This window comes from Panthera uncia, chromosome B1, assembly GCF_023721935.1.
Source record: "Panthera uncia isolate 11264 chromosome B1, Puncia_PCG_1.0, whole genome shotgun sequence".
In the NCBI taxonomy this organism is placed as follows: domain Eukaryota; kingdom Metazoa; phylum Chordata; class Mammalia; order Carnivora; family Felidae; genus Panthera; species Panthera uncia.
The window spans coordinates 62769811-62785840 of record NC_064811.1 but is presented as its reverse complement, the minus strand read 5'-3'; the positions used below and the strand labels follow the sequence as shown (position 1 = coordinate 62785840).

General features: G+C 40.5%; 1 protein-coding gene across 4 annotated transcripts in view; it reads right to left on the bottom strand.

Moving 5' to 3' along the window:
- BMP2K (BMP2 inducible kinase) overlaps window positions 1-14113 on the bottom strand; it is a 130061-nt gene extending 115948 nt beyond the window's left edge. For all 4 annotated transcript variants that reach the window (XM_049632098.1, XM_049632100.1, XM_049632099.1 and 1 more), the window contains exon 1: window positions 13395-14113. In XM_049632098.1, the coding sequence (XP_049488055.1) occupies window positions 13395-13569 (175 nt within the window). In that variant the 5' untranslated portion in view covers window positions 13570-14113. The remainder of the gene's footprint in view (window positions 1-13394) is intronic.
- Window positions 14114-16030: the final 1917 nt, after the last annotated feature.

Genomic DNA, 16030 nt, shown 5'->3' with positions numbered 1-16030 from the left:
AAGGTTCAAAGAAGTTATGTAAAGAACACAGTAATTTAGCTTTTGGGGGCAGGAGCAGTATTTCAGTTTAGGTTTTTTTGAGTCCAAATGCATTGCTTTTAACTACCATATCTTACAACCTTAGGAAAGGAAATTTAAAAAAAAATTTTTTTTAACGTTTATTTTTGAGAGAGACAGAGAGACAGAACGTAAGCGGGGCATGGGCAGAGAGAGAAAGGGAGACACAGAATCTGAAACAGGCTCCAGGCTCTGAGCCGTCAGCCCAGAGCCCGACGCGGGGCTCGAACCCACGGACCGTGAGATCATGACCTGAGCCGAAGTCGGACGCTTAACCGACCGAGCCACCCAGGCGCCCCTAACTAGCATTTTAAAAGAAAGACTGTGGGGCGCCTGGGTGGCTCAGCCGGTTAAGCGGCCAACTTCAGCTCAGGTCACGATCTCACAGTCCGTGAGTTCCAGCCCCGTGTCGGGCTCTGGGCTGACGGCTCAGAGCCTGGAGCCTGCTTCCGATTCTGTGTCTCCCTCTCTCTCTGCCCCTCCCCCGTTCATGCTCTGTCTCTCTCTGTCTCAAAAATAAATAAACGTTAAAAAAAATTTTTTTTAAATAAATAAAAGAAAGACTGTTAGTCCAATAACACCAGTTAGTATAATATTTAAGAATATTTTATAAAGGAAGCTGAGAAGGTCTTACCCTCAATTCAGATTCTTGTACACCACCCATCACCTCCACTCCTATATTTAGCCTTCCAAAAAGTAAAAATCAATGAACTGAGCCCACAATATCCATAATGGCCCATCATAACTTTTTAAAATACATATAGCCTTTACTAACAAAAGACAGATGCTACTCTAAGGTGAGAACAAATATGAACCTTAAATCCATAACATGAGTTTCTCATACGAGAAATTTATGGACATTAGTTACATCCAACTTTGAACATTAAAGCATGCAAACTCCAACATTCCTTATGGACAGAGTACTACCAGCAGAGTGACATAAACAAACACATACTTTTTTAAAAAACCATGGATATTCAACTTTTTACATCTTTTTTTAATGTTTATTTTTGAGAGAGAGTGTGCGTGCACATGCGCATGAGAGCAGGGGAGGGGCAGAGAGAGAGAGGAAGAGAAAAACTCCCAAGCAGGCTCCACTCTGTCAGTGCAGAGCCCAACGCAGGGCTTGAACCCACAAACATGAGATCATGACCTAAGCCAAAATCAAGAGTCAGATGCTTAACTGAGTGAGCCAGCCAGCACCCCAGATTTTCAACATTTCTTAAGTTCTCACTTCAGTGAGCTGAACAACAAAATCCATAACAGCTAGCTTCAGAATGCTTTATTTTTTTTAATGTTTATTTATTTACTTTTGAAAGAGAGAGAGAGAGAGAGAGAGAGAGAGAGGAAGAGAAAGAGAACACAAGCAGGGGAGGGGCAGAGAGAGGGGGAGACACAGAATTTGAGGCAAGCTCCAGGCTCTGAGCTGTCAGTGCAGAGCCCGAAGTGGGGCTTGAATTCACAAACTGTGAGATCATGACCTGAACTGAAGTTGGATGTTTAACATACTGAGCCACCTAGGTGCCCCAATATGTTTTAAAGTATATATCAGTTTGGATTGAGATCCTTAGAATTTCTCCTTTGGATTTTACTGAAAGATAAAAAATTAACAGATTTAAAAACCCAGTTAACTATTCACTGGGATTTGAACTAGGCTAGTTGGTAAGAAAACAAAACAAAACAAAACAAAGCAAAACAAAACAAAACAAAACCTTTTCAGGTCTACATTATTACTTACAACACAAGTTCACTATCTTACAAACAATCTTCTATTATTGCTCACAGAAAAGACTATTAAAAGCCTATGCACAGAGAGCATATAGCCATCCTACTTCTGGAAAAATAACTCAAAACACATGTCCTACTGATCATGAGTCAGTGGCATCATTTTTTTGTATACAAAGAATAGACCATTAACATTCAGTAGGAGAGATTCTGCTATGCAGGCCAGAGAATGAGAAAGTGGGTCATGGCCAGTGATGCATAATCCCACTCCCCTAGTAAAGGAGTCCTGACAACATTCATTAAGCAAAATATTTCACTATATATTACATGTAAGTCATTTTAATACTAGTATCTTAATGATTCCAGAATGAATAATAAAATTTAGACTAACCACTGACAATCTCATTCAAAAGAGAATACTTAAATATGTAAAAAGCTCCAGCCAGTCTTAACAATGATCCAGCCATAAAAAATTAAGGAAAATAAGTGAACACAGCAATTAGGCAAGACAAGTGGTGTGTTAGAAACCTCTCTTCCAGAAAACCAAAGGAGGAATAGAAGAATGCTGAGTGTGATAATGATCAGTTATTAACAAAACTGCATAAAGACTCAGTTGCTACCCTCTGATCTGCTACTCCAGGCTTACAAATTCCCTAATCAAAAAGAAAACTGAATGTGTCTCTAACTAGAAAAGCACCCCCAATACCATACACACTGGTTAGAGGGGTCCCGTAGAGTAATAATCAAGTATTTTCTACCCCAGAGCATTAAACATATAAGATCCCCTTCTTCCTAATCTCTCATTCTCTTACATACCAGTTGTCCCATTAAGCCTTGGTAAACTATCAACCACTCAAAAGCCATAGCCAGTTGACCATCTCCAATATCGTTACTTTAAGAATCGGTATTCAGAGCACATACTTTAGGCCTGTTCAGTTTGCCCTCTCTGCCCCACAGTACTGGCTTTCTTTAAAGATGACATGGGTCAAGGGAACTCAGGCTAGAACATTTTTGAGAGTCACACTAGTAAGAAGAGCAATGCAGTATCCATAAAACAAAGACGTACTATTTGTGTAATCACTACAGAAATGAAACATGCCAGGAACCCAAAAATAAAACCGGCAGTATTTTTTTCATTTACCAAGATAATGTACCAACATTACCATCAAATATCTCTATCTACTTATTTTAGTTTCCATATAAGGGTGTACCTTGAAAAACGGGGCCAACCTGCTCCTAAATACCAACTAAACTGTTGGATATGTCAAACATGATTGTTATCCAGTTGTCTTATATGTTTAGAGGCCTTCTGGCTGCTTTTCAATTTGAAAACTAAATCTCTTACAAATGTACTGAATACCTATCATGAGTACAGCACTGCTAGAGAAAAAAAGATGAGTACAAGCCAAATCTTAATGGAACTTTAAATCTTGCAGTAAAGGAAACTTTTTATTATACGTTTTCTTGGACTAGAGCAAAGCTGTGAAAAATAAGTGCAATATAAGCAACAGTTGCTATACAGAGCATCAAAGGAAGGCATAATAATTACACCCATTTGGTTGTGAGTAGGGTTTCATAGAAAAATAAAGACTGCCAGAAAGTAACTATATATATAAATGTGTCCTGCAAGATACATTTCAATAGTGGGGAGCCAGGTGTCTGCATTCTAGGCAATGTAACAACATAAGATAACAAACAGGAATGAAAAAGCAAGAGCAAAGTGTAGAAAATATCAAGTGCATGTGCAGTAACACACACCTAGGTTACAGCCAGAGATTAAGACTAGAGGGGAGTTGGGGTCACACTGCAGACCGCCTCCAACCCCATGGTAACAAGTTTGTATTTCACGTGTATTCACATGGTTAGGCAAATGATCAGAAGTCCATTTCAGGAAGAAAAACTGAAAGGAATACAAGAGCTGATTTGGGAGTCGAGAGCCTACAAGGGGAAGAACAGTCTGCATGAGAACATAATTCTCTGAGAAGGATTAAAGACCCAGACTAGAATTGACAGCACTGGAAACAAAAAGTAACGGACTCCTCACACACCTCATGGGTAAGCTTTCTATCCAATAAAGAACTCAGAGCAAGCACTGTCATAACCCTTCCTTACACATTTTTCCAAATAAAAACCTGAAAAACATGAAAATTTCTTCACTTTCAGATGCCCTCCAAAATACACAGGTTATGAGTCACTTGAAGAACACAAACTATTAAAATAACAAAAGAACCAATTAAGGTGGCATATCCTCTGAAACTAAATAGTACTCTGAAATGCCACATGATTTTGAGTGACCATCCCCTTATCTCAAGGTGTACTACAAAAGGCAACTTCCTAGAAAAGAATTTTTCACAATGATTAAGAAATAATGGTATACTGTGGGATAAAATTACTAATCTATACTGAAGCTTGTCAAAGAACTCAAATGCATGATTATCACACACAATCCTGTCATTATGGTCTCAATCTTAGAATTGTTCCTCTTTATCCCTCCTTTCCGATGCTCCTCTTTTATCAGAGGAGCAATAAGGATCAGTTACATAGAATCAGAGAATGCTAAAATGGAAAAAGATGTTACAGATTCATCTTCATCCACTTCATTTTTTTTCTTGAGGAAACAGAGGTCACAGTGTCACAATGCAAATTAGTGGCATAACTGGGAATATCAGCTGGCCCAACTCCCAGCTTTGCCTGTTTTTAATAGTTGCCTCCATGAAGACACCAATTCAAAGATTTAATGAAATGTTAAAATAGGCAAACTAGTAGCAACAACTGTTTCAAATTTTAAAATAATATTCACTGCGGGGCACCTGGCTGGCTCAGTTAAGGGTCAGACTTCAGCTCAGGTCAGGATCTCAGGGTTTGTGAGTTGGAGCCCCCACATCAGGCTCTGTGCTGACAGCTCAGAGCCTGGAGCCTGCTTCAGATTCTGTGTCTCCCTCCCTCTGCCCCTGCCCCACTCAACTCTGTATATCTCTCTCACACAAAAAATAAAAAGTAAAGACATTTGAAAATTTAAAAAATAAAACTAATATTCACTGCAAAATGCCTCTCTAAAGGCTACATCCCAAACTATACCCTTAAACTTTACTGGAATTCTACAAGACTAGGATAAACCAAAAATTCCATAAGAAAGCATATCTGTAAAAAGCCTAACAACCAACCACTCTCCTTCAAAGAGACGCAAATTGTTAGCAGAAATGTGCTGGCTGATCTCATTTGTAAAGATGATACACACAGACAAGAGAATCTCCAAATTAACTAAATGCCCAACTATTTAAAACAGCTCAGTCATTAACCACTCAACTTCCCAACTCAAGTTTCCTAAAAATAGTAGGCTTGTGGGTAGACAAATGGTTCACCAGATGGATGGAGGTATGATAAAAGCAAGGAATAAACAGTCTCAACTCTGTGATGAAACCTTTCTGTAGCTTTGAAATCGCCACTCAAGACTCCTAATTTCAGAATTCCAAGTCAAGCCTTTAATCATTTTGATAGCTACCATATAGATTCTAATAAATGTTTATGTTCTACTTCAAGTTTTGCCCAAAAGGAGGAAAAGAAAGGCTGAAAGAGAACCAAGAAAATCTACAGGATGAGTAAAGAACACTAAAGAAGGTCCAAAATCAATCGAAGGACAAACAGTAATTCCACCTTCTAGTTATGTTTCTTAATATAAACAACATCAAGTACCTTTTGTATTTTTCCCCTCCTGAAGACCCCATAATGCCATAATGGAAAAATGCCAACAAACATTAATTTATTTCTATTATTTTTTAAATAATCAAAGACAACCTTTCCAAACTGTTCAGCATGAGCACATCAATATTAACCACACAAAGCTGATGACAGCTGAAAGCAAAGAAATTTGATGTCGGTGCAATTTAGAACCATTTTTGGAGATAATATATAATTTCCACTATACTGGTTTCAAAAAATTGAAAATTGGGAATTGCTTTAGTGTATCTTGCCCTTGAATAAAACTGCCACCTCTAGAGAAAACATAGCAATTAAAATTGTAACCAAAGAGCTATCCCTATGATAACATAATTTGAAAGAGAAGCATGTGTTAGTAATGCTACAAATCACTTTCATTTCATTGTCAAAGCATACGCTGCTATTCTATATAACTGATTGAAACTTAAAAACTGTATGTGGCTAAATGCTATAAAATAATTATCTCATTAAAATAATTCAAATTTTTTACAAACATAAATGTGATACTCAATTCAGGATAAATATAATACCTAAACTACAAGCAAGTTACTATAATTCCAAAAGCAGATTTCACTGAAAGCTTATAACCAAATCTGAACCTAAAACTGGCCTACATTTATTGAAAGATTTGGCATGTATGGTTAGGTACTGTCACACATTATCTTGTTAATATCACACTTTACCTTTTAATCTCCATAACAAATATTAACTCTATGTTATAAAAAAGGAAGCAATGCTTCCTTGAGAGTTTAATTCAACAACAACAACAAAAACAAAACTGCTGGACAAAATACTGAAGATACAGAGATAAATAAGATCCTGCCCTCAAAAAGCTCACTGTCAAAATCAATTATACAATATAAAACAATTTCATTGAGTGCCTGGGTGACTCGGTTAAGTGTCTGACTTAGGCTCAAGTCATGATCTCACGGATTCATGAGTTCAAGCCTCACTCAGGCTCCATGCTGACAGCTCAGAGCCTGCTTAGGATTCTCTCTCTCCCCCTCCCTCTGCCCCTCCACCACTCGTGCTCACTCTCTCTCAAAAATAATAAACATTTTAAAAAATAAGTAAAATTTTAAAAAATTTCATAATTGCATGTAACAATACTTTTCTTTTTTAAACTTAGCCACCTTTGCTAAATAAAGAAAAATATGTCAACAGTGAAAAATAACTATAAAGGGGCATCCAACTGTTCTTTCTTTGTTGTTTCAAGGAAGCTAACAGAAATGACACTTTGCCTTAAACTTTGTCTTCAAGTTTGTCTTCACCTGTAGGGAACCGTTGGATCACTGTATTGTACACTTGAAACTAATATAACACTATATGTTAACTATATTGGAATTAAAATTTTTTAAAATAAATCTCGCATTTAAAAGAAAAAAGGTGCATCTTATGCCACTATTGACATATGCCACTGTTGACTCCTTCTGTTTCTAGCTTTTGACTGATGAATAAAGCTGCTGTGAACATGCATGTGCAGGTTTCAAAACAAAACAAAACAAAGTCTTCTTTCACCAATGGAGAAAATTCAGGGTCCCCTGACCTAAGCAGAAGACCTTTGATGGGACAAGAAATAAAGAGCCCTTCACTGGTGCTTCTCAATTTGTAAATAGGTCTTAAATTCTATTGAAGAACTCCATCTGGATTCATCACAAAAAAAAAAAAAAAAAAAAAAAAAAAAAAAAAAAAAAAAAAAAAAAAAGCCAAAAAATCATTTCCTTTGAGAAGAATTTGAAGGTCCATGATATGACACAGCAATCTGTGTGGTTCAAAAAGCAATTAATAGTACTTCTAGCCTCAAGAATTTTACTATCTGCTAGGGGAAATGAGACAGGAACAATAACCACCTTAGTGTTTCCATGTGCTTCCATAATTGTATCTCAAAACAAAAGATTAAATGTGAAGAGGGAGGGGAAAAAAGCAAATAAATAGCTACAAATGTCCTCAGGAAGAAGGCAGTGATCATAACTAGCAGTTAGACAACTAGGATTACACAGGCAAAGGTAGTGATAGGCAAGATACAAGATTCAGTCACAGAACAACAGGGAATGGAGCATACTGTAGCTGGAGCAAAGAGTATTATCAGGAAATAGCCTGATTTTGAGCTCCACGCGTTGGGTGTAGACATTGCTTAAAAATAAAATCTTAAAAAAAAAAAAAAAGCTAAGCATGAAGAACTGTGAGTGCCTGGCCAAACAACATGATCAAGATGACTCTCAAATTGTCCACTCCCTCCTCTTCAAGGCATCAGATTCTCCTGGTATTCTTCATAACTCTGGCAGCTCCTTTTTTTACTCTAAATCAGTGGTTCTCAAGGTGTGGTTTCTGGACCAGCAGCATCAGCATCAGTGAGCCAGTTGTTAGAAATGAAAATTATGGGCCTTACCCAGACATATGAAATCAAACCTTGGAGGTCAGGCTCAGCAATCTGTGGTTTACCAAGGCCTCCAAATGATTCTGATGAACACTAATGTATGAGACCAATGTTCTACCAGAGTCTTTCGGTGAGCCTTCTCCTTCTGTACTCTCTCCCTCCATTATCCTGCCCCAGGGCTTTAAATAACAGCCAAATGCTCACTTATCAAAAATACCTATCTCAGGGAAGCTGGGTGGCTCAGTAGGTTGAGCATCTGACTCTTGATTTCAGCTCAGATCATGATCTCAAGGTTGGTGAGTTTCAGCCCTGCATTGGGCTCTGTGCCGGGCGTGAGGAGCCTGCTTGGGATTCTCTCTCTCTGCCCCTCCATCCCTTCTCTCGCGCGCTCTCTCTGTCTCTCAAAAATGAATAAACTAAAAAAAAAAAAAAAAAAAAAAAAAAGATCACTAAGCCCAGACACCTCTGCTGAGTACCAGACCATATACTCAGGATCCCACATGACGTTTATTTCCTCCGAAACATCCCAACTAAATATGTCTGGAACTCCTGGGTATCTTCCTAACCTTTTCCCCCTAAAAAAACAAACAAACAAACAAACCTGTTCCTTCTCTACTCTCCCACTCAACAAATGGTACCTCCAATCCAAGAGCTGCATAAGCAAGTCATTCTTTTAAGTTCCTATAATACCCTCCCCCCAATCCAAACCATCACCAGGTATTCCCATTTAAGCACTGTAACGTTTGTCTCCATCCCCACTGCCACCATCTTAACCATCTAATTTGTATAATTCTCAACCAGTCTCTATGTAATAATCACCATGATCTTCTGAAAATACAAATCAGAGCATATCACTGCCCTAATTTGAAATTTCAATAGCTTCCCACTGCATTTTCAGATAAAATCTAAAATCCTAAAGTCCTGGATCCTGGTCACCTTTCCAACATCATCTTGGGTCCTTCCACCATCTGACTGAATCATTATACTCTGCAGCTCTGGGCATGTTTCAGTTCCTAAAACTCTTACCCACATATAGACCTCTCTCTTCATACTCCACATTACCCCCACCTTCACACCTCTGCCTTTACCTAACTTTTCTTATACTTCAGATTTCTGGTAAAATACCAAAAAAGGTCTTCCTTGACCCTCCAATATAAACTGAATTATTCTCTCACAAAAAACCCTGTGCTTTCTTCTCATGACAATTATCAAAATTAACTACATTAACTTAATGATTTTTTAATATTTATCTTCTATACTAGACTGTAAATTCCGTAAGGACAAAGAAATACGTTTTGTTCTCCACTGTATAAACAGTGCCTACTACAGAGCCTGACACATAAAAGGCATTTAATAGTTATAGAGTAGTAACAGTTGTCAATATTTTTATTAAATCTTCCCCTTGTGCTCTCTCTGTCCTCTCTTAGAAATTTCAACTTACAAGTTACTGGGCACCCACAGATAATTTCTGCAAATGAATTATCATGCTTAAATCCATCATTTTCAGACTGATTTATATTGCAAAATCAAATGTATTTTACCACCTTCCTGTAAAATTAACAGTAAGAATCAGTTAACACTTAGCCTAAATTAACTCACCCTAATCTAAGCAATTATCTAAGAGAGCTACTGAGCTCCTTCTACAGAATTCTGTAGTAAATTCCTGGCCTCCGATTACCTGTACTGACTGTACCAACAACCCCCATCCCCATGACAGAAAGTTGTACCCATGCAATCATATTCAAAATACCACTCATACCCCACCCCCATAACCTCACAATTAGATTATCTCAACAAATTATGGATAGTGTCCCAGCCTCCAGGTTCCCCATTTCTTTAAGCACTTTGTACCAAACACGTTTAGAAAAAGAAGTCCCCTACTTGAGAACCAACTTCTTCCTGTTACCAATCAACATTAAATCCTCTGACGAGCACTGAAGGCCTATGTAGGCATGTGACCAAAGAGCCAGTCCTACGTTTTAATAAAAACTTTAAAGGCGATATTGAATTATATACAGTCAATATAATTGAATTATATGTGCCTGACAATTTGACACTGTTTCAAGCTAAAATTAACATATGGCTCTACCTCATTTCTAGAGGCACAGGCTGCATTTGGTTAGCAGGTACTCCTGAAACTAAACTGTTTTTGGAAAAAAAAAAAAAACAAAACAAAACATGAAAATGCTCCACTATGATGATATTAGTCCTCTAAACTCTGAGCAGGAATTAACAAGGTGCAAGGTGTCAGCATTTTCAAACATACACATACTTAGGTAGAGACTATGTTACAAAGTATATTTCAGAGAAGAAACTCCTCCAACAGTTCAGTTATAACATATAAATATACCTCTGATTTAATTATTTTTAATTAAATATATAATATAAAAATATACACGTATATGTATACATAAATATATACATACACATGTAGTTGATTCTCATTATTTGGGAATTCCATATTTATAAATTCATGTAGTTGCTAAAATTTATCTGTATCCCAAAATCTATACAATGGCATTTTCATGGTCATTTGCAGAGATGAGCACAGCAGTGACAATTTTGAGAAGGCCAGGTGGAGTCAACGTGAAGTTCTGCCTTGTTTATAAATAAGAGCACTTTTTGAGGTCTGTTTAGTGCCATGTTTTTCTCATTTTTGTGCTTTTTATTGGTGATTTCATAGTTTAAAATGGCCCCAAGCATAATGGCAAAGTGTCGTTTCGTGCTCCGAAATTCAAGAAGGTTGTGATGTCCCTTACAAAGAAAATACGCATTTTAGATAAGCTTCATTTTAGACATGCATTACAGTGCTGTTGGCCATGAGTTCAGTTTCAATGAGTCAACAATATATACTATATAAAGTCTTTAAACAGAAACACACATAAACCAAGGGTATATATTGACTGGTTGACAAAGATGTTGTGAACAGAGGCCTGCAGTATCTATGCCTGTATTTCCCAAGGGCAATGGTTGAGTATTCACTAATTCACTACCCAGTGACTTTACAAAAAATACCTACTGTAAATAATAAGAATCAAATATATAAATATGTATTACTTAGAGAGAAAGAGAGAAGGAGGGGGAATATAAGACAGAATACGAGACAGAGAGAAAGAATACCAGATTTATTAAAGACTCACACACACTGCAGAGGTCAATGTGAACAAGACGCCTATGTTTGCAGTAGCATGGCAAAAACACCTCAGAGCACAGCACCTACAGTCTTGGCCCTGTTTAAACAACATGGACCCAAAGCAAAAAAATGTAAAACCTATCACGTTTGTTTTTAGTTCTGTCTTTATTTCTACCCCTTTTCCCACTCAACAGTATACCTCTCCCCAATTAAGGTACTCCAAACTCTAATGCCTTTCCACAACCACTTGCCCTAATCTTACAGCCCAACAAATCTGTCAGTTATTGAATGATCATTCTTGAATGTGAACCAGACCTTGTGCTTAAAGATCTTGTCTAAATTGTCTAAATTATTTGGAAAGGAGACAGGGTATTAAGGATCTTACATAAGAAGAAACTGTCAGGATCAAAAAGTAAACTGAATATACGTAATTTCAGTTGTATGTGTGAAGAGAAAAAAAAAAAATAAACAGGGAAGAAAGCTTCCCCTCCCCTTCAGAGAAGACTAAATAAAAGTCTTAGTCCAGCAGCTGGTGTGTTAAGTGGGGGAGTCCCATCTTCCAAAAGGGATTCTTCAGCTCCTACTTTGTCCTAGCACTCAATTATGAATTTTCCTAAGGAAAAAATGACAAAATTTACAGCAAAAGTTAGTGGAACAATCTAACAGTAACATTAGTCCTTGAATTTGTGTGTGTGGGGGGGGGGGGGGGTTCAGTGAGCACTCCCCCTTTGAAATTATTCATTTTTATTTTCATTTTCCAAAATTACTTAATTTTTACTGAAAATGACTTGCTTAGGGTAATGATAGGATATGTTCAGAGCAGTGATAGAAGCCACAAATCCAAAGTCTAGTTTGATTTAACGTCAATGTTTTCTTTCTACTAAATAAAAAGACTGATCTGGGATTTTGTGAAATAAAGTGAGTTTAATACAACTCAAGCCACACTTCAATTAGTTACTACAATTCACAGAAACAAGTACAGCATGTGAGTTAATAGCCATGTCTTCTTAAAACCCACAACTCAATCTAAGCCAACATTTGAAATCCATGTATAATAAGGAGCTAGGAAATTTTATAGCATAGTAAATCTGTCTATCAAAACCAATCACCATATATTCATTCTTTTGAGAAACTAAGGATCCTTCTCCCACCTCTTTAAGTTAGGCTAGGCTCATTACTAGGGGCAATGTCTTGCAAAACAATGACACTCATCCCCAAATAATTCAAGATTTCTTTCTCTTTAAATATTTTATAGACAAAGCCTTCATATTTTTCTTTTGCACTAGTGTGCTACTGTTTATGGCATTTCAAAAAACCCTAAGTGGAATCTCAGTCTACGGTCTCCAAACCACATCAACGTCTGACTTTCAGAGAACCATAACTACTCTTTAATTTCTTTTCTCTTAACCTTGAATTGTAAAAGGGCCATGTATCAACAAATAATTTCTCACGATTTTTTTAAAGTATTCATTTTGTAATATCCTGCAATTAAAAACTCAAAGATCAAATGAAGCATGCAATAAATAAGAGAAACTATTTTCTACAAGCCAATTACACAAGAAATTCAAAACTAAAGTGCAGGACCTTATTTTTTTAATGGAGTAAACTTTCTTGTAAGCGACTTGGAACCGCTGACATAGCCCGGTAAAGATAATGAAGGACCGAACGCAAAAGTTCACAACTGAAAGTTAACCTGCTTTCTGACCACCCTTTAAAGTACTATCAAAGAGACATATTGAAACGGTATAAATAGTACCCTGATAAAGATACTAAAAAACAAGGACAAATGGACTTCAAGTTTACCTGCTCCCCCAAAGCAACCTACTAACTGAATTTGGGGCAAAGTATCACTCCAACACACGCACACACGCACCACATAAAAATAAATTGTCTTTCAACCGAAGACTGAGCAGAAGCAAACCCAGCTCCACACCAGGGGCTGCAGGGTCCTGTGCCCTGGGGCGCGGGTGGAGACTTGGAGATAGAGAGCAACGCACTACTCCCGCCCAAGCCTCGGCTGGCAGAACAGAGCCTCGATCCTGCACGATCTGACCCTCTAATGAGTCACTGGTCCAATCATGACAACACATCACTCACTAGGACGTTTTCTATTTCTTTCCTCGCATCAAGGAGGGCTGAAAATGACTTGAACTCGTAATGAGAGAACTGTACCCTGGTCAGAGCTGCCAGCAGCGAGAAAAGCCGGTTTCAGAGCAAAAAGCCCGAGCTACTTTTTAAGAGCCCCTGCTGGCATAGCACAGGAGGCAGAACCGACAAGAGTAAACCAAGAGGGCGAGGAAAGAGGCGGGCGAGGACCGGGAGAAGCCACCGCCACACCCCAGCCCTCCCTCACCTGCCTGCCCGAGCCTCCTCAGGCGCCCATACCTTCGGCTAGCGACTCCTCCAGGGTGACCTGGTAGCGGCCGACCGAGAACACCCGGACACCCACGGACGAGCTACCGGAGCTGGAGCCGGCCCCGACCCCGCCGGCCGCGCCACCCGCCGCTCCGCCGCCGCCGCCACCGCCCTCCGACTTGGGCATTCGAGAGAACTTCTTCATGGTCCCGCCGGCGCGCTGGAGGGCGCGGGGTTCGCGCAAGGGCGAGCGAGAGAGCGAGTCCTCTGCCCGGCGCGCGGCCGGTCGTCCGCGAGGGGTCGCCGCCCCTCGCCCGTCCGACCGTCCGTGCGCGCTGCGGCCCGCCGAGCCTCACATCCCGCGCTCCCCCAGCGCACTGCCCCTACCCCACCGCCCGCTCCGCGGCTCCGCTGCAGCTGCCGGGCTCCCGCAGAGGGCGGTGGAGAGGGCGGGGACGGGGCGGGGCGCGAGGGGGCGGGGCCGAATGCGGGGGCGATGCCGCCGCCTCCGCGAGAGCCCCGGGCTCCCAAGCAGCCTCGCTGAGCGTCGGGAGCGCGAGCCCGGGCGGGGGGTGCCAGGGAGGTAGGTGGGGAAGGGGGCGGGGCGGCCGGCCCCTCCGCCGAGTGGGCTGGACCTCTCCGGCCGCACACCCTCAAGACTGCAGCCAGGGGCGCCGCCGCGGGAGCTGGACCTACGCCGCTCGCTACTCGCGGCCGTTGGCGGTGCGGTGCCGCTGCCCACCGCTCTCTGAGGCCGGGCGCCCCGCGCAGGCGCGCTACCCGCGCCGCCGGAAGTGACGGTTCCGGCTTTTGTCACGTGGAGAGGGAAGGCGGGGGAGGTGATTGTGGGGGTTGGGAACTTGGGCGAGGTCCGGGGCCTCCGGTCTGGGGGTCCCGGCCAGGAGGGTTCAGGTCAGGCCTGTGGGGCTCCGGCTTCGAGCTGGGGGTGGGGCGGGAACTGGGTCCCGCGGTGGCAATGCAGCAGGGCCTGTGATCTCGGCTAAGAGTTGGTGTGTCGCTCTGGATACTTAAAAATGCCGCCAACAACTTTGCCCCCGCTAAGGAACTTCTCGCTGCATTTCTAAGCCAGTTTTCCAGACCTCCCCTGAGAATCTTCTTCCGTTCGCCCACCCCCGAGCGTGGGAGGTGGGAGCAGCACGGAACTAGAGCGGATTCCAGTAACCCAACTTCTAAAGCCACCGTGTCACACTCTGTTAGCAGGCGCCTGTGCTGGGAAGCGTTTTTGCGGTTTAAAAATTGCTTAGGAGTACTTTCTAAAATCTCGTGTGCTGTGCAACAGCCGTGTGAGATATTCGGAACAGGTATTAAGTGCATTTACAGACCGTTCATCACCTTTGGCCAAGAGAGCTTAACCGACTCGCCCAAGGTCACACGGCTGGGTAGTGGCACAGCTGGGACTACAAGGTCCATCCTCTGATACTTAGTTTCATACTTTAGGCCATTCTGAAAAAGTAGGTTGAAAAACGGCAGGTTTACGACGGTTGGGAAGCGTTGAGTTTCCTCCAACGCTCTTCTAACAAAGAGATTTGCCCACTTAAAACAAAAAGCTCATTGCGTCCTTTTCGTAAATTGCAGAAATCCCAATGCCTACAGAATGAGGCAGGCAAAAGGAACATGGGTATAAGACATTGGGGAATGTAAGAGAATGACAAATTACAGAGCATGTGTAAATAAAGCACCCAATTATCAGCTTTAGACTGCTTTCTACCACCCTGCCCTTGTGAATACAGGCCCATTGTGGCCAGGGGTTCCAATTAAGAGAAACCAGATATCTGGAATTTTTTTTCTAATATGGCATTTTCTAAATTTTTTAAATGTAGGCCAAATAAGCTGTGCCTGCAGGACTCTAGTATGCACCTTCTATGAAAGTCCATAAATGTGGTTCTATCCCAACCTCTATTTCTTTATCCAACTTATTAGTAGGATACAGGCAGATGTGCTTAGGCAAAAGACTTTGAGTTTAATAATCTTCCACTTTTCCTCCCCTCTGCTATTTGAAGAAAAGCTATTTCTGCCAATGCCAAAACTGTGCTCTGGATTTAGGCATCTTTGCTACATAACCCACTAAGCTAAAATTCTTCATCCAGAGACCTGACCTTTAAAGTACATTCCAGCTCAATGGAAGTCAGATTATATGTCAGATGATTGATGTGGTGTGACAATTGGGGATTTCCATCTAGAAATAAACTGAGCATTTTCCTTACTGTGGAGATTCACTGTGGAGTTTCATTTCTACAACATTTCAATGATCTTTTTCAAGCAGTCTAATGGAGAAATTTTGTCGTTCCATACAATTCAAAACTGGTATCAGCCTAACATACAAAGTTTGGGCTTAATGCAACCACGCCTAATCGCAATACAGTAATAGTCTCCTATGATCACAGCAGATTTACCACAATTGCTGTGGCAAAGAAACTCACTTTTGTGTACCCAAGTAACCTGACTTCTGATATGGAGTTTGATAACTAGTTTAAGGCATAAGACCCTCTCAAAAATTATGTGTAACACCAAGTAATGTATACTTCAATTTTCCACCAAGCATGTAATAAAATTTAAATATTCTCCGATCTTCACCGAGTGTTAGTTCCGCAATATTCTATGAAAACTAATAACATATTATTAAGAATGCAAAAGTATTATATTAC